At 47.6% G+C, this 18287-nt stretch overlaps 2 protein-coding genes across 2 annotated transcripts in view; one reads left to right on the top strand and one right to left on the bottom strand.

Annotated features, from left to right (window-relative positions):
• Positions 1-18287, bottom strand: part of sugp1 (SURP and G patch domain containing 1) — a 120800-nt gene that overhangs the window by 57026 nt on the left and 45487 nt on the right. The window lies entirely within an intron of this gene.
• LOC129710929 (microtubule-associated protein 1B-like) overlaps positions 1-18287 on the top strand; it is a 43534-nt gene that overhangs the window by 5139 nt on the left and 20108 nt on the right. The window contains 1 exon segment of the mRNA XM_055658236.1: positions 6679-6780. Within this exon segment, the coding sequence (XP_055514211.1) occupies positions 6679-6780 (102 nt within the window).

The following is an 18287-nucleotide window of genomic DNA, read 5'->3' as shown; positions in this document are numbered from 1 at the left end:
CGCGTTTTAAACCCGCCCCCTCCAAACAGCGCCAAAATCACACACAAGGGGTGGGGCAGATGCTCAGCCACGATTCAGGTAGGTTTTGTAACATACCTACTTTATTGAAATGACCGTTGGTGTCTAAGGTACTTTGGGCAGTATCGTGTGTCCCCTTGCTCGTTTAAACTATAGTTTAGTACATCTCAAACACTCATGGAGTATTGTAACGAGTAATCTCATTACCTGCGTGGGTTGTAATCGGTAGTAATGAAATGAAAAAATGATGAAATGAAATGATTCAATTTATTGTCATTGTCAGTGTACAGTACAGAGACAACGAAATGCATTTTTTTTAGCATCTCCCTTGAAAGGGAGACACAGGGCGTCGCGGTGTGCCCGCGCCTGCCGCCGTACATTCCATTACAGGCAAATGGAATGTACGGCAGTGGCAAGATTGTGTGTGGGAGCTGTTAGAGTTACACAAAGGGACTTGGTTGTGGACTAAGTGGGTTCAATGTTAGTGTGAGATTCAAAAATCACAAATGCTCTTGAGACAAATTCAGACAAAGAAGTGTTTTTATTAATTTCATATTCTGCAGAATAGGTGCCTCTCCTCTGATGTCCCCTAGAGGCACAAAGAAAATGGAGATGCTTTCTATCTTTATACTTTTCTTCACTATGGTCACTACCTCATGTCTCCCCATCGAGTTTCGTCCAATCTTAACATAAAGCCCACATTCCCTCGAGAAAGTCCAGGAATGTCTCGGACCATCTCCTGACGTCAAAGACTCCCAAGGCCTTCTAGAAACATAGAAACATAGAAATTAGGTGCAGGAGTAGGCCATTCGGCCCTTCGAGCCTGCACAGCCATTCAATATGATCATGGCTGATCATCCAACTCAGTATCCCGTACCTGCCTTCTCTCCATACCCCCTGATCCCCTTAGCCACAAGGGCCACATCTAACTCCCTCTTAAATTTAGCCAATGAACTGGCCTCAACTACCCTCTGTGGCAGAGAGTTCCAGAGATTCACCACTCTCTGCGTGAAAAAAGTTCTTCTCATCTCGGTTTTAAAGGATTTCCCCTTTATCCTTAAGATGTGACCCCTTGTCCTGGACTTCCCTAACATCGGGAGCAATCTTCCTGCATCTAGCCTGTCCAACCCCTTAAGAATTTTGTAAGTTTCTATAAGATCCCCTCTCAATCTTCTAAATTCTAGAGAGTATAAACCAAGTCTATCCAGTCTTTCTTCATAAGACAGTCTTGACATCCCAGGAATCAGTCTGGTGAACCGTCTCTGCACTCCCTCTATGGCAATAATATCCTTCCTCAGATTTGGAGACCAAAACTGTACACAATACTCCAGGTGTGGTCTCACCAAGACCCTGTACAACTGCAGTAGAACCTCTCTGCTCCTATACTCAAATCCTTTTGCAATGAAAGCTGAAGTTTTTATCTGTTTGCTACTTTTTATCTAGAATTTCTCTCTGTTCTGTATATTGTTTATTCTACCAGCAGTCTGGCTTCTGCTGATAAGCTAATTTCTTTCTAAGTTATATTTTTCAGAGTTCTAGTATAATTCAACCATCCCTATAAACCCTTTTCTCACAATCCACCATTTTTCTTTTTGCTACGCATCTTTTGAATTATACTATATCTTCCTTTTCTAGTGCTAGCAGCAGATTCTTCGCCTCCCTATCCTCCTCTCGCTAGTCATACTGTGTTCTGAAGGCCAGCGCAGGGAATAATACAACATCCGAATACTTGTATTGTATTCTTGTATTCAAATTTATTGTCATTGTCTCAATTTGAGACAACGAAATGAATTTCCCTTACAGGCAGTATCATAAAAAAAATCACAAAAAAAATAATAAAAATAAATAATAAAACGTATTAAAAATAAAATTGAAATTGAATAAAAAAATTTTTTAAAGCACAAACACAGAAAGTCCACGACACAACATAACATAAATGGCACCCAGGTAAGGAAGGCACCATAGTCCAGCCAGCCTCCCCTCCGTGTTCATCCGTGGTCGGGGCCTTCCGAGCACCCGCAGTCACCGCCCCGGGTGGCCCGATGTTCAGGCCCTCACGCCGGGCTGGTGGAACGCCGACGCCGAACCCCAACGGTGAGCATCCTCCTCCTCAGCGGCCCGGACCTCCTGATCAGCCACCTCCCACTGCCGGAGTCCGCAGCTCCCGAGTCCACAGGCCGAGCCGGGCAGAGTCGCAGGACCCCGCGTTGTTGATCAGAGCCGCCCGCGTTGGGAGCTCCGCAAACCGCAGCTCCATGATGTCAGTGCAGCGGGTCCAACACTCCGGGCTCCAGACGGCGACCCCCGGTAAGGCATCGCCAGCCCTGCTATGTTTCAGCGCTGTCCCGCCGCTGCTGGAGCTCTGGGCGATCCCGGCAGGAAAGGCCGCGCCAATCCAGGTAGGTAGGCCATTGTGGGGGGAGGGGGGGAGCGAGGACGCGACTCGAATAATAGTCGCGTCCTCACCAGGAAGCGGCTGAAGGACGGTATCCCCCGCACCGTGCCCTCTTCCCCCACATAAAAACACCAAAAAAACACACTTTAACATAACTAAATAAACAAAAAAACAAAAAGATACCAAAAAGATAAATAGGCACAAAGTCAATGGTTCCTTCCCTTCACGCACAGTCTACGGGCTGATATTGTCCGGTGGGGCCTCCACAGGACCCTTAAATTGGTTTGCGTGTGTCCACCCTTTTTCTTTTGTTCGTACTGCTGTCTCGGTGATTAATAACACAAGGTAGGGTCCAGTCCACTTTGGTTGCAGCTTTTCTTCCTTCCATGATTTTACAAGATCCCAGTTCTCTGCCTTCACAGAATGGATTGGCAAGTCGAGATGGGGACTCTGTGCCAACAGCCCCTTGGTTTTTAATTCTGTAATAGAATGAGATACTGCCAGTAAACAGTTCCTTAAGAAAACATCATTACCATGGTGGGTATTCCTTCTGTCTTTCCCAAATAATAAAAACCTAACTTGTTCAACCTTTCTCTGTATCTTAGTTGCTGAAACCCAGTCAACATTCTAATTGATCTCCTCTGTACTCTCTATTTTAACCTTTTTCCTATAATTATGCCTACCAAAATTATGCACCATACTCCACAATTGACCTCGCCAATACCTTGTACAATTTAACATTACAACCCAACTTCTATACACAATGCTCTGATTTATAAAGGCCAACACACAAAAATCTTTCTTTACCATCCTTTCTACACGAGATTCCACCTTCAGGGAATTATACACAGTTGTTCCTAGATCCCTCTGTTCAACTTCATTCCTCAATTCACAATCATTTACCATGTAAGTCTAATTTGAATTTGTCCTGCCAAGATGTATCACCTCACACTTATCAACATTAAATCCATCTGTCATGTTTCAACCCACTCTTCCAAATGACCTAAATCTCTCTGTACATTTTTTTTAAATCTACTTAATTATTCACAACACCACGTATCTTAGTATCATCTACATACTTCTTAATCTATCTTACCACACCAACATCCATATTATTGATTCACATGACAAACAACAGTGGTCCCAACACACATCCCTGAGGTACCCCTCTAGTCATTGACCTCCAACCTGATAAACATCCATCCACCATTACTCTCTGACATTTCCCAACAGTCACTTTTAATCCATCTTGCTATTCCTTACTAACCACTTCTTAACCAACCTTATTTCCTTTATTGAACTTTGTCAAAGGCCTTACTGAAGTTCACCACTTTAACCTCATCAATTTTCCTAATAACCTCTTTTAAGAAAAATCATGATTAGTCAAATGTCACAATCACAAATCCATGCTAATTCTTCCTAATCCTACCCCATTTATCCAAATTCCTATAATATTGTCTTTAGTATCCTTTCCATTATTTCCCACCACTGATGTCAAACAAGTTCTTGTTAAAACTCTACTCTTCTTTGTCCTCCTGTTCAATTACCTCAGGGCTATTATCTATTCGTACCTGTGGGACAGCCCTCATGTAATTATTGAAATCGTACTAGGTATCTCAACCTTCTAAACGAACATCGGTCGGTGATTTAGAAAACTCATACATACACCTTGTCTTCAGGTTTAAAGGGTCCTTCTTCCTGGTCCATCTCCGACAGCTTTTACTTTACCTGTTCATAAATAGACTTGTATATCATTATTAACTGTTTCATATACTTTTAAAATTCTATCTGTAACTGTTCCAAACTCGGTCCCTTGCAGGAACTTCTCCATTGTTAGTTTGCATGCAACATTTCTTCAGTGCCAATGGCAGAGCATTACACAAATCTTATTTATTTTAACCTTCAATGTTCCATTTATTCTTTTCATCAAATGAAAACAATCCATTGTCAAAGCTGATTTCTGTAGGTTTACCAAACGTCTTAATTACCTTATTCAGCATAAACGACACTACAGTGCTCATACCTAAATCGATTCAGACTTACCCTGGACATCTCTTCCAGATGCTGTTTCAGCTGCTTTGTCTGCATTTTAATTTAACTTCTTTGACATGTACTTTTTCCATTTCACCATGCAATTTCAAAATTTCCAATCTAGTCTGAACTATATCCTGCCTTTCCCAAGGTCATCATCTGCTGTCTTATATTCTGAAGTATTTCTCTCTCTTCACTTGTGGAACAAACCAACAAATTGTCCACATCAGCAAATACTTTCTAAGGGTATACCATCTAACCATATATCGAACCTGCCTCCACCACCTTCACTGGAAGCTCATTCCACACAGCTACCACTCTCTGAGTAAAGAAGTTCCCCCTCAACTTTCAACTCTGCCTAATTCTACTTTTTATCTAGAATTTCTCTCTGTTCTGTATATTGTTACTTTATTCTACCAGCAGTCTGGCTTCTGCTGATAAGCTAATTTCTTTCTAAGTTATATTTTTCAGAGTTCTAGTATAATTCAACCATCCCTATAAACCCTTTTCTCATATTAGGAAGTGGGTAGATAGTTATTCTCTGGCCAAGTGAAATACATAGAAACATAGAAAATAGGTGCAGGAGTAGGCCATTCGGCCCTTCGAGCCTGCACTGCCATTCAATATGATCATGGCTGATCATCCAACTCAGTAGCCTGTACCTGTCTTCTCTCCATACCCGCTGATCCCTTTAGGCACAAGGGCCGCATCTAACTCCCTCTTAAATATAGCCAATGAACTGACCTCAACTACCTTCTGTTGCAGAGAATTCCAGAGATTCACCACTCTCTGTGTGAAAAATGTTTTCCTCATCTTGGTCCTAAGACTGGACCTTTTTTCAGGATGACATGAAGGGCCTGAGATTCTGTGTGCATTTCACAAAAAGCAAGGAAAAGGTTTAAGGGACGCTGGCCTTAACTTAGACCGGAATACAGGAAATGTTGGGGGGGGGGAGTGGAGGGTGCAGTTCAGAAATAGACAGAAAATGCTGGAGTAACTTGGCGGGTGAGGTAGCATCTCTGGAGGACATGGGTAGGTGATGTTTAGGGTCCGGACCCTTCCTTCAGGCTCAACCCCATTCTCCTGCCTTTCCCACAACATCTGATACCAGTACTAATCAAGAATCCTTCGCTCCGCCTTAATAATATCCATTGACTTGGCCAAGCAGTGTCTTTCCGCTGACTGTTTAAGAAGGAACTGCTGATGCTGGAAAATCGAAGGTAGACAAAAGTGCTGGAGAAACTCAGCGGGTGAGGCAGCATCTATGGAGTGAAGGAAATAGGCAACGTTTCGGGCCGAAACGTTGCCTATTTCCATCGCTCCATAGATGCTGCCTCACCCGCTGGGTTTCTGAGATGTTGCCTGACCTGTTGTTACTCCAGCTAGCATTGGGTTATAAACCCGCACGTTTAATTATAGTTCGGAGGAGTATTTTGATTCTGAGCAGTGTGTCTGCACTTTGGAGTGAACTTGATGCAGACTGGCCTGTAGAAAAGGAATCGGTGATGTTTCGGGTCAAGACCCTTCTTCAGAGTAAAGGGTATTCTCAGGTCTCAGCCCAAACTCTCAGTCTGAAGAAGATTCTCGACCCAAAACGCCAACTATTCCTTTTCTCCAGAGATGCTGCCTGTCCTGCAGAGTTACTCCAGGATGTTGTGTCTATCTTTGGTGTAAACCAGCATCTGCAGTTCCTTCCAACACATGCAGTCTGCACCCTAGCGGCATAAACATTGAATTCGCCAATTTCCGGTAGCCCTTGCTGGCTCTCCCTCAGCCATCGGGCTTCTCCTCTCTTCCTTTTTCCTTTCTTCCCCCACCCCCCCCCCCCCCCCCCCCCCCCCCCCCCCCCCCCCCCCCCTCACCCTACACCAGTCTGAGGAAGGGTTTTGGCCTGAAACGTTGCCTATTTCCTTCGCTCCACAGATGCTGCTGCACCCGCTGAGTTTCTCCAGCACTTTTGTCTACATGCAGACTGACCTGTCTGGTGCTGTGGCTAAAATTGTGCACAGGTTATTCTCACGATAGAATCTTGCTGACACTGTCAGCACCGTGAGGATAATTTCCAACTATGTTTTAGGCTTTCTGTTAGGCGTCAATATGCCATGAGCTGTTTTTGTCACCTTTTCAAGCAGCCTGTCAACTAGCCCTGAGACTAGTGCATCTTGGAGTCCAGATCCCTCTGTGTCACCCTCTTGTTCTGCCGCCTCACTGCCTGCCTTTTCTTCCCCCTCCAGGAATCCAGTCGTGGGACATCGATGCTGCTGCCTACAGCCTTGACGCAGAGTTGAAGCTCTTTGTGTCCAGGCACTCCGCTACCTTTCCAGATGAAGCAAAGGGTGAGGCTGCAGCTTTTAATTTCACTCGTCACAATTAGTCGCAAACCTAAAACCTAAACAACGATAAAAAGGAAGTGAATATGTGTTGTTGGATGTGAGAGCCATGATCTCAGTAACGTGTAACGAGAAGCTGCAGATGCTGGTTTGCACTGAAGATAGACACAAAATGCTGGAGTAACTCAGTGGGACAAGCAGCATCTCTGGATAGGAGGAATAGGCAACGTTTTGGGTCGAAACCCTTCATAGAAACATAGAAAATAAGTGCAGGAGTAGGCCATTAGGTCCTTCGAGCCAGCACCGCCATTCGATATGATCATGGCTGATTATCCAAAATTCTGGCTTTTCCCCCATATCCCTTGATTCAGTTAGCCCTAAGAGCTTAATCCAACTCTCTCTTGAAAACATCCAGTGAATTGGCCTCCACTGTCTTTTGTGACAGATAATTCCACAGATTCACAACTCTCTGGGTGAAAAGGTTTCTCCTCATCTCAGTCCTAAATGGCCTACCCCTTATTCTTCAACTGTGACCCCCTAGTTCTGGACTCCCCCAACATCGGGAGCATGTTTCCTGCCTCTAGTCTGTCCAATTCTCTAAGAATGTTATACGTTTCTATGAGATCCCTTCTCATCCTTCTAAATTCCGGTGAATACAAGCCCAGTCGACCCATTCTTTCATCATACGTCAGTCCTGCCATCCCGGGAATGAACCTGGTGAACCTACGCTGCACTCACTCAAGAGCAATAATGTCCTTCCTCAGATTAGGACACCAAAATCGCACACATAACTCCAGGTGTGGTCTCACCAGGACCCTGTACAAGTGCAGGAGGACCTCCTTGCTCCTGAACTCAAATCCTCTTGCAATGAAGGCCAACATGCCTGCTGTACCTGCATGCTCACTTTCAGTGACTGATCTTTAGAGAGCGGGAGGAAACCGGAGCTCCCGGAGAAGAACCACAGGTCAGGGGGAGAAGGTACAAACTCCGTACAGACAGCGCCCGTGGTCAGGATTGAATGTGAGGTTAACTGGTCTTCCATTCCTCATTTCCTCTCTCCCTCCTTAAAAAGCAGTTACATTGGCTACCCTCCAGTCAACAGGAACTGATCCAGAGAATATTGGAAAATGATCACCACGATTTCTAGGGCCACCCACCTCCTTGAATACTCTGGGATGCAGACCATCAGGTCCTGGGGATTCATCTGCCTTCAGTCCCAACAGTTTACCTAACACCATTTTCTGACTAATGTGGATTCCCTTCAGTCCCTCCCTCCCTCGGTCCTCTAGTATTTCCAGAAGATTGTTTGTGTCTTTCTTAGTGAAGACAGAACCAAAGTATTTGTTGAAAGCTGTGGACGTATTTCTATTCTGACTGGTGATGTTGCAATCCTCTGAACTCGCCCTGGTCTGCCGGGCCCCTTGAATATTGAAGGGTGAGGCAGGTTTAGTTTTGAATGCAGGATTGTAAAGGCTTTGAGTCGGGAGGAACTGCAGGTGCTGGTTTAAACCAAAGATAGACACAAAATGCTGGAGTAACTCCGCGGGGGGGGGTCAGGCAGCATCTTTGGAGAGAAGGAAAGGATGACGTTTCCGAAGAGGGGTCTCGAGCCAAAACCTTACATCCATTCCTTCTCTCCAGAGATGCTGCCTGTAAAGATGTTTGAGACCTGCTCGGGCATGGGCTAGTATCTTGGTGTCGAATCTTTGAAATGGAAGCATAATTCTGGGGGCCTCCCGATGCATTGCGTTGATCTGATGTCCATAAACGTCAGTCAAGTGCTGTTCAAGTGTAGGGTGTTGTTTGCAGCACAATATGGCAACCAATTTAGTCGCCAGGGCAGCTTGGTGGAGCAGCGGTAGAGTTGCTGCCTCACTGCGCCAGAGACCCGGGTTCAATCCTGACTACGGGTGCTGTCTGTACGTTCTCACCGTGATCTCGGGAGTTTTCTCCAGCATCTCCGGGTTTCATCCCACACCCCAAAGACGTAGGGGGTTTGTAGGTTAATTGGCTGGTGTAAATTGTCCCTAGTGTGTAGGATTGTGTGGGCCAGTTCTAGACTACATTAGTGTAGGCTAGAGCTAGTCTACACAATTGTCCCTAGTGTGTAGGCTAGTGTACGGGGGGGGGAGGGGGGGGGGAAATCGCTGGTCAGTGCCGACTCGTTGGGCTGATGGACCTGCTTCTGTGCTGTATCTCTAAAATAAGTAATAAACGAATTGGCTGTAAACCACTTTAGGACTTCAGTTATTAAAGGCAAAAGAAACCAAGTTGCTTCATGTGTTTAAGAAGGAATGCAGATGCAGGAAAAATCGAAGGTAGACAAAAATGCTGGAGAAACTCAGCGGGTGAGGCAGCATCTATGGAGCGAAGGAATAGGTGACGTTTCGGGTCTTGAGGGTCTCGACCCGAAACGTCACCTATTCCTTTGCTCCATAGATGCTGCCTCACCCTTAAGTGTCTCGACCCGAAACGTCACCTATTCCTTCGCTCCACAGATGCTGCCCCACCCGCTGAGTTTCTTCAGCATTTTTGTCTACCTTCAAGTTGTTTCATAGATTCTTTTCCTTTTTATTGTCAAACTGGGGGGAAGAGGTTGAGCTGCCAGACTTTTCACTGTTGGTGGCAGGTGTTCAGACTTGTGGCCCAGGGAGGAATGTTGGGAATCTTGCTCGTATGAATTGGTGTCTGCGTGTTTTCTCGTGGCCGCTTCTCCAACCTGTCGGTTTAATGAAGTGGCGCAGTGGCAGAGTCGCTGCCTCACAGCGCCAGAGACACGGGTTCAATCCTGACCACGGGCGCTGTCTGTACGGAGTTTGTACCTTCTCCCCCTGACCTGTGGGTCTTCTCCGGGAGCTCCGGTTTCCTCCCATTCCCTGGAGGGGACGGGACGGGAGGGGTAGGGGGACTGCTTTCCATGCCTCTCCCCCGGCTACCATCCCCCGAAGAGCAACTGTAAGAGGGGGCTATAAATGAATGGTGCTGTCCTCCCTCCCTCTCACTCCCCACCTTCCCCTGTTCATGTTCCTTCTCTCCATGCCCCGTCACTTTCGCCCCTCTTACTTCCCATCTCCCCCCCCCTCTACCCCACTTCTCTCTGCCTCCCCTCCCTTTGTCTCCGACTCCCTCTTTGTAGTTTAAATGGCTTGGGTAACACTGTAAATTGTCCTTGGTTTGTGTAGGATAGTGTTAGTGTGTGGGGATCGCTGGTCGGCATGGACTCGGTGGGCCAAAGGGCCTGTTTCTGCGCTGTATCTCTAACCTACACTAAGCATTGAGCAGTTAGTACAATGTCCTTGGTGTGACAGACCTAATGGCTACACCTGTCTTTATTTACAGACACTGGGGAAAAGCCCAATGTCTCTCAAACAGCACAAGCTGGTGTAAAATATAGCAATCTAACACCAACGGAGTTAACTATTCAATCCCACACTTGGGCCTCTTTGGAGGGTAGCTTCAGTCAGCTCTCCATCTTTGTCAATATAGTGAAATGTTGGCATATTTCCAACAATTATTCGTTTTGGCCAGCTCCATTGACTGCACAAGAGAACACTATTGCAGGCACAAAATGTGGCTTCTGCACCAAATATCTTCAGACCTTTGACCTGACATTCGCTGGCCTTGTCCGATGTTGATTTGTTCATTTTTTTAGATTAGTTTAGAGATACAGCGCGGGAATAGACCCTTCGGCCCCCCTGGTCCGCGCCGGCCAGCCGTCACCCGCACACTAACGATATCCGACACACACCAGGGACAATATTTACATTTATAAACAAGCCAATTAAACCTACAAACCTGTTTGCCTTTGGAATGTGGGAGGAAAACGAAGATCTCGGCAAAGACCTCTGGAGAAGGGTCTCAACCCGAAACGTCAACCATTCCTTCTCCGCAGAGATGCTGCCTGTCCCGCTGAGTTACTCCAGCTATTTGTGTCTATCTCAGAGAAAGCCCAGATACAAACTCCATGCAGACAAGCACTCGTAGTCAGTATCGAACCCTAGTCTCTGGCGCTGCAAGAGATCGTTGTGCCATCGTGCTGCTCATCTGGGGTGAGTGTAGTTAAAACCATAGGGTGAGCTATGGGAATGCCTATCTCATGGAGGCAAATTGTAGAGTCGGGCCACAGTTTGCTGCTCGTGCAAGAGCAGTGTGAAAGCCTGCATCTCCAGATTTAGGGACAGTTTCGTCCCAGCTGTTATCGGGCACCTAAACCATCCTAATGCCCCAGTGCCACTTAGGAAACCTGAACGGAAACCTCTGGAGACTTTGCGCCCCACCCAAGGTTTCCGTGCGGTTCCCGGAGATTGCAGGTGGTTGCCGGAGGTTGCGGGTAGTGGAAGCAGGTAGGGAGACTGACAAAAACCTCCGGGAACCGCACGGAAACCTTGGGTGAGGCGCAAAGTCTCCAAAGGTTTCCGTTCAGGTTTCCTAAGTGGGACAGGGGCACTAGGGTTCTGACCAAAAATATCACCTGTTTGTTTTTCTTCCAGAGAAGCAGTCAATGCTATCAATTGTAAAGTGCTTTAATGTCACCTGGTAAAACCACAAAATATGCTGTGAAAATGCACCGACAGTTCCTTAAAATGTTCTCATCGCTTCACATTGAGGCTTTGGTAGGGCTGTTCTGAAGCCTGGCCAAGGCAGGGGATGAAATATCAAGGTCATATATCTGGTGTGAATAGACCTTTGTGTGTTGTGCTGTGTCCCAAGTGATGCACTTTTCACATGACGTTGCCGTCCAGAACGTCTCTGCCGATGGTTTCGAGGAGAGGCCCTGGGGGTGGAGGGGAAAAGATCATTTGATCTGATCTGATCTAATTCAGAGACAGCGAGCGGCTCACACAGAATGTCCTGTTCACCACCGCACGTGGGTTAGAGCAAACCTTCCAGCGCAGCCAGTGACATTATCGGCCAGGGCTCTCCATCGTGCTTCCAATGCGCAGGCGTAATGCTGCTGAGACGGCACGGTGGTGCAGCGGTAGAGTTGCAGCCTCACAGCGCCAGAGACCCAGGTTCGATCCTGACCACGGGTGCTGTCTGTACGGAGTTTGTACGTTCTCCCCGTCACCTGCGTGGGCTTCTCCGAGATCTCTGGTTTCCTCCCACATTCCAAAGATGCAGAGGTTTGTAGGTTAATTGGCTCTTGGTAAAATTGTCTCTAGTATGTATAGCATACTGTTAGTGTGTGGGGATCGCTGGTCGGCGTGGACTCGAAGAGCCTGTGCTGTATCTCAAAACTAAACTAGAAACCTGGGAATACCGGGAATACTCATCAGGCAGGGCTGCGCTGAAGTTCTTGTACTGGAAGCCAGCCTGTAAACACCGCCACAATGGCCTGTATTGGCGCTGGGCACTCTGCATTAGTTCAGAAGTTGGGGCCCATCGGCTGACCGTGGGTTTTCTCCGGGTGCTCTGGTTTCCTCCCACACTCCAAAGACGTGCAGGTTTGTGGTTTAATTGACCGCTTAAGTTGTCCCCTGTGTGTGTGTGTGTGGGATAGTGTTAGTGTACGGGGTGATTGCTGGTTTGTGCAGACTCGATGGGCCGAAGGGCCTGTTTCCGCTTTGTGTCTCTCAAGTCTAAGGAGTCGGTTCCGCTATTCAATCACGGCGGATCTATCTTCCCCCCCACCCCCCTCAAGCGCTCTCTCCTGTCTTCTCCCCATAACCCTTGACACACGTACTCATCAAAAACTTGGGTCGGGGTTTGCCCGCTCTGTCCACACGGGCTGGTCCTAACATTGGTTTCTATTCCGGGACAGAGTCGAGGATCTGCAACAACACTGCTTTCAAGAGAGAGCTAGATAGGGTTCTTAAAGATAGCGGAGTCAGGGGATATGGGGAGAAGGCAGGAACGGGATACTGATTGGGGATGATCAACCATGATCCCATTGAATGGTGGTGCTGGCTCGAAGGGCCGTATGGCCTACTCCTGCACCTATCGTCTATGGAATCTGATTCGCTGTATTGCCACTTCCAGCTTCAGCCTAACGTCTTACCCATAGTAATGGGTAGGAGCAGGTGTTTTACATCCAGGGCCCGGAAAAAACTGCTCTATCATTCAGTGAGATCACAACCGTATTCCCACCGCTCCACCTCCAGTGCACTTTGTTATTGTCACGTGTGCCGAGGTACAGTGAAAAGCCCCGCCCAAGGTTTCCGTGCGGTTCCCGGGGGGGGGGGGGGGGGCTGACAAAAACCCAGTGATAGAGCCCAAAGCTGATAGCTGCCAACTGTGCACAGCTACAGGATTAAGGGTACAGCATGTCGTGCAAGATGCATGGGATTAACAGTTCCTTGGTTGTATGGATGTGGAACTGGTTGAAAACAGAAGGCTGTGGTGGAATGACTGGATGTTTGAGTTTAGTTTATTGTCAAGTGTACTGAGGTACAGTGAAAAGCTTTTGTTGTGACCAGCAGTACTCTGCAAAGACGCACACGCACTCGCACTCGCACTCGCACTCACACTCACACTCACACTCTTAGATAGATAGAGAAAAACATAATCGGGTTGGTTAGTAATGGCCCTGTCCCACTTAGGAAACCTGAACGGAAACCTCTGGGTGAGTTTGCGCCCGCCCAAGGTTTCCGTGCGGTTCCCGGAGGTTGCAGGTAGTGGAAGCAGGTAGGGAGACTGACAAAAACCTCCTGGATCCGCATGGAAACCTTGGGCGGGGCGCCAATTCTCCACAGGTTTCCCTTCAGGTTTCCTAAGTGGGACAGGGGCATTAGTTTGCACATGACACCATGATTGAGGTGACAGACTGACGTCGACTGAATGGGCAGAGAAATGGCAGAATGAGTTCAATCTGAGCACGTGTGAGATGTTGCATTTTTGGAGGACAAATATAAGGGGGAAACGTGCAATTAATGGCACGGCCCTTAATAGGTGCATTGATGCACAGGGATTGGAGGGGACATTGGTGGTGTGGTGTACTGTGGGAAGGAACTGCAGATGTTGCTTCATATCGAAGATAGGCGCAACATGATGGAGTAACTCAACGGATCAGGCAGCATCTCTGGAGAAAAAGGAATGGATGAGGTTTTGGGTCGGAGTCCTTCTTCAGACTGTGTTACTGCCCTGTGCTGTGGATACCTTTTCACCTTCTGTTCCCCAGTGTGACTTTGTACCAGCCTGTGGGAGAGGTTATTGAAAACTGCATTGAAAGATGTGTCTCCTGGATCCATATCATTGATTTCCATTGTGCTGGCCAGTGACTTCCTGCTTCATCTGCAGACTCTTTGTTCCCCAGTCGCTGACCGGGTTGGTTGGTCCCAGTTCTCTCTCTCTCAGGGCAGGGTCCAGACCTTCTGTCTTGGTGCTTGACCTTGTTGAATCGCCGCTAACAGGATCTCGATGTGAGGTAGGTTTCCCGTTGCATGGTTACCTTCCGCCACCCCCCCCCCCCCCCCCCCCCATTCAATATAATAAGCAAAATTACGATAAATTATTAGCCATCGTACTAGGCAACCATAACCGTCCAATATCAATCTATATGATGCAACCCGAGACACAGTCCATGCAAAGTCATAGTTGGCGTTAGTCTTGTGTAATGCTATTGACTGACGTGCAGAAGTGGAAGAAGCAATATTGGGCGAGTCCAGAACCAGGGGCCACAGTCTTGGAATAAAGGGGAGGTCATTTAAGACTGAGGCGAGAGAAAACTTTTTCACCCAGAGAGTTGTGAATTTAAGGAATTCCCCGCCACAGAGGGCAGTGGAGGCCAAGTCACTGGATGGGTTTAAGAGAGAGTTAGATAGAACTCTAGGGGCTGGTGGAGTCAAGGGATATGGGGAGAAGGCAGGCACGGGTTATTGATAGGGGACGATCAGCCATAATCACAATGAATGGCGGTGCTGGCTCGAAGGGCCGAATGGCCTCCTCTTGCACCTATTTTCTATGTTTCTAAGCTGTTCTTGGTGGCCACGATCATCAGACTCCTGTACTTTCTTCCTGATGGTCGTTACGTAATGAGAACGTGTCCAAGCTGGTCTTTGAGTCTTTGATACTGGGGTCCGTCTCTGATCTCTTTGATCCCTTTCCGTGCCAACTGTAACATTGCTGGCATCAGGTTGGCAGTGGATCAAACGGCAGCTCGTTCCTGGATTTCTCTCCTCGTGCTCTCTCCTGTGACACCCCAGTGGTTCTCCGGGTACATTTGGACCATTGCCTGATAGCCACGGTTAAAACCAGATGCACGGTGATAGATGGATGGAAGTTGTTGGCTGTGCCCCAGCGAGCCTCCTCTTCCTCTGAGATGAGGTTAGTGCCACACCTCTGCAGTTTGAACTCTGATCTGGGAATGTATAGACCTGCTGACAAACCTCCAGCTTGGTTGAGAGAGAGAGAGAGTGTGTGTGATAGCTGGTGTTTGAAATCTGCCTAACCTGTTCAGTGCCACCAGTCGTGGCCAATAGTGTGGGGAATTATTTTCTCTGTGAAGAGATTTAACCTTCGAGTGGTGAGTTGGCGCAGCGGTAGAGCGCCAAAGGCCCAGGTTCGATCCCGACTACAGCTGCTGTCTGTATGATGGGTAGAGTAGACATGATGGGCCAAATGGCCTGAAATGGCCTGATTATGACTCTGCCATCCCTATTGAAGGCATTCTCTATATTCCGTGCCATCTAACAGCACCCAGTTACGAGTGGAGATCGCATGGTATTAAATCTTGGTTCAGGAGTTAGCAACTTAATGGTGCCGGTGCAGAGGGGGTGCTGCAAATGTCCTTTTCTTTAGGTTTATGGTGTTCAAACTAAGTCCGTGTCTGCTCTTGGCAATGTGCAAGATGCCCTGGCACTATTTTTGAAGTAGGAGGGAGATTGAACAATAGTCAACCTTCATTCAAGATCGCAAAAACACATGATCTTGTTGTTATCGCAGTGCAGTCTGTGGGATTTGCTGCATGCAGTTTGACTGGCATTGGCGCACTCTGGAGCTTGGAATGTATCCCTGTGAATCGCTTTGTGGGAGTCGCTGAGCCCAAATGCCTGATTGAGATGGTTAGAATGTCAGCGCGGAAAACAGGTCCTTTGGCCCACCGAGTTCGCATCGGCCAGCGATCCCCGCACGTTAACACTCGCCACCTTACGCACGCACACTTACACACACACACGTACACACACACACTTACACACACACGCAGAGGCAATTGTGGAGATGAGTTTGTGAGCAATTGGATAAACCTGAGAGAGTGGAATGAAGGTAGGGGAGCAGAACCTCTGCTGGAGACAGATGGGCCGAATGGACTGGGCCTGCCCTTGTGTGTCAACATGGACAGGTTGGGTTTTTCTGGGTGCTCCGAGGATGTGTGTTGTTAATTGGCTCTGTAAATTGTCCCTGGTGTGAATTGAATAAATGTTATTAGCCAAGGGTCTGAAGAAGGGTTTCGATCCGAAACGTTGCCCGTTTCCTTCGCTCCATAGATGCTGTCTCACCCGCTGAGTTCCCCCAGCGTTTTTGTCTACCTTTGATTTTCCAGCATCTGCGGTTCTTTCTTAAACACACATGCAAGGAGTTTGCCTTGGTGCTTTGCTCGCAAGTGACAATGCGTGTAGGATAGACCTGGTCGGCGATCACTGGTCGGCACGGACTTGGAAACCACTCTTCGGCCCACCGAGTCCATGCTAGCCCACACACAAGGGACAATTAACGTACAAACCTGTACGCCGTTGGAGTGTGGGAGGAAACCGGAGCACCCATGTGGTGGTCACAGGGAGAGGGTGCAAACTCCATACAGACAGCACCCATAGTCAGGATTGTACCCGGGTCCCTGGTGCTGTAAGGCAGCAACTCCAATGCTGTGCCGATTGCCCCACTGAGCTCTTGCTCGCTGTGTTTCTATTATGTCGTCTCTGCTCCTAAAAGTTCCCCGTGGGGGCAGTTCGGAGCGATGGTGCATAAAACAAAGGCCGGCCATTCCAGGGGTGATGACAATGGGCACCCCCTCTCTCTCTCTCTCTCCTCCCGGAAGCGCTCTGAGCCGCATCTAGACAGCGTTGGATTTGTGGAGGAAGTGTTCTGTAGAACTAGTGTGGGTGAATGAATGTTGTGAGGGAGATGTCACAAACTCATTGGTGGAACTGTGGTCAGGAGGACTGTGGTCATCTCATTTCCTCAGTTTAACAACGTGTAGATCAAAGAGCGTTTGATGCATTGAACTGTTAACCTCACCATCTGTGATGATCTACAAGCTGCTGCTGGTTAAAAATATAATTCCTGATCATTTCTACCTCCACAGCCTGAATGTTATTTAAATAAACCCAAATCCGTCCAGGTTGGAGATACAGCATGGAAACTGGCCCTTCGGCCCACCGAGTCCATACCGCCCAACAATCACCCCCCCGTACACTAGTTCTATCCTTACACACTAGGGACGATTTAATCAAAGCCAATTAACCTACAAACCTGTACATCCTTGGAGTGTGGGAGGAAACCAGAGCACCCGGAGAAAACCCACACGGTCACAGTGAGAACGTACAGACACTGGGTATTTTTGAGGCAGAGCTAGATGGGTTCCACAGTTGTCAGGGGTTATTGGGAGAAGGCAGGAGAATGGGGTTGAGAGGGAGAGATAGGTCAGCCAGGATTGAGTGGCGGAGTATACTTGATGGGCCGAATGGCCTAACCCTGCTCCTACCGCATGACCTTATGACAGGAACCATAGTCGGGTGTCTGGAGCTGTGAGGCAGCAACTCTACCGCTGCACCACCCTGTTCTTTTGATGGGGGTCAGTGAAAGGCTAGTGGTGTTGGGGTTGGTGTGAGGCTTGTTTAATTATGCCTCATCTCCACAGTGTTCTAATGCTTAATTCCAGGCTTTTTGTGAAAGGTTTTTCTAAAGATTTTGAGTCCACTTTCGGCACTTGGCAAATCCAGCCTGCCCTGTGTTTGAGCAACTGGATGAGGACCCAGTACACAGTACTTCACTCCACTCAGATCCGCATGTTCAATAAACGTTTCCTTGCCTACCTGGAGTAAAGGATCAGTCCAAAGATGGGTCTCGACCTGAAATGTCACCCATTCATTTTTCTCCAGAGATGCTGCCAGACCTGCTGAGTTGCTTCAACATTTTGTCTTATCTTCAGTGTAAACCAACATCTGCAGTTCCCGTCCATACCTTCATAGGGACTGTGGTACACTGTGAAATCGACAGAAGGATGGAGGGTTGGGTGTTTATGCGTGCTATTTTCGTGATATTTATTTAGTTGTTTATCTTTTAATATTTTACCTTGTATGTATCGTTAGCTTTTAGAAATGTTTGAATGGTGCACTGACTGGGTGACGTTTTTAAATTTCGTTGTACATGGTTCATGTTACAATGACAATAAAGAAACTATTCTATTCTATTCTATAGTTCTTTGTGTCTCATTGTGTAAGGTTAGAGCTGGTTTTAGGCTTAGCTTGAACAGGTACTTCTGGGGTTAGTTCTGGCCTAAGCTGATTATAATTAGGGGTGGCACAGTGGTGCAGCAGTAGTGTGGTTGCCTGACGGGAGCCAGAGGCCCCGGTTCAATC

Source organism: Leucoraja erinacea, chromosome 29 (genome assembly GCF_028641065.1).
Source record: "Leucoraja erinacea ecotype New England chromosome 29, Leri_hhj_1, whole genome shotgun sequence".
Lineage (NCBI taxonomy): Eukaryota > Metazoa > Chordata > Chondrichthyes > Rajiformes > Rajidae > Leucoraja > Leucoraja erinaceus.
The sequence above is the reverse complement of the archived record's forward strand: the minus strand, read 5'-3'. Positions and strand labels throughout refer to the sequence as shown.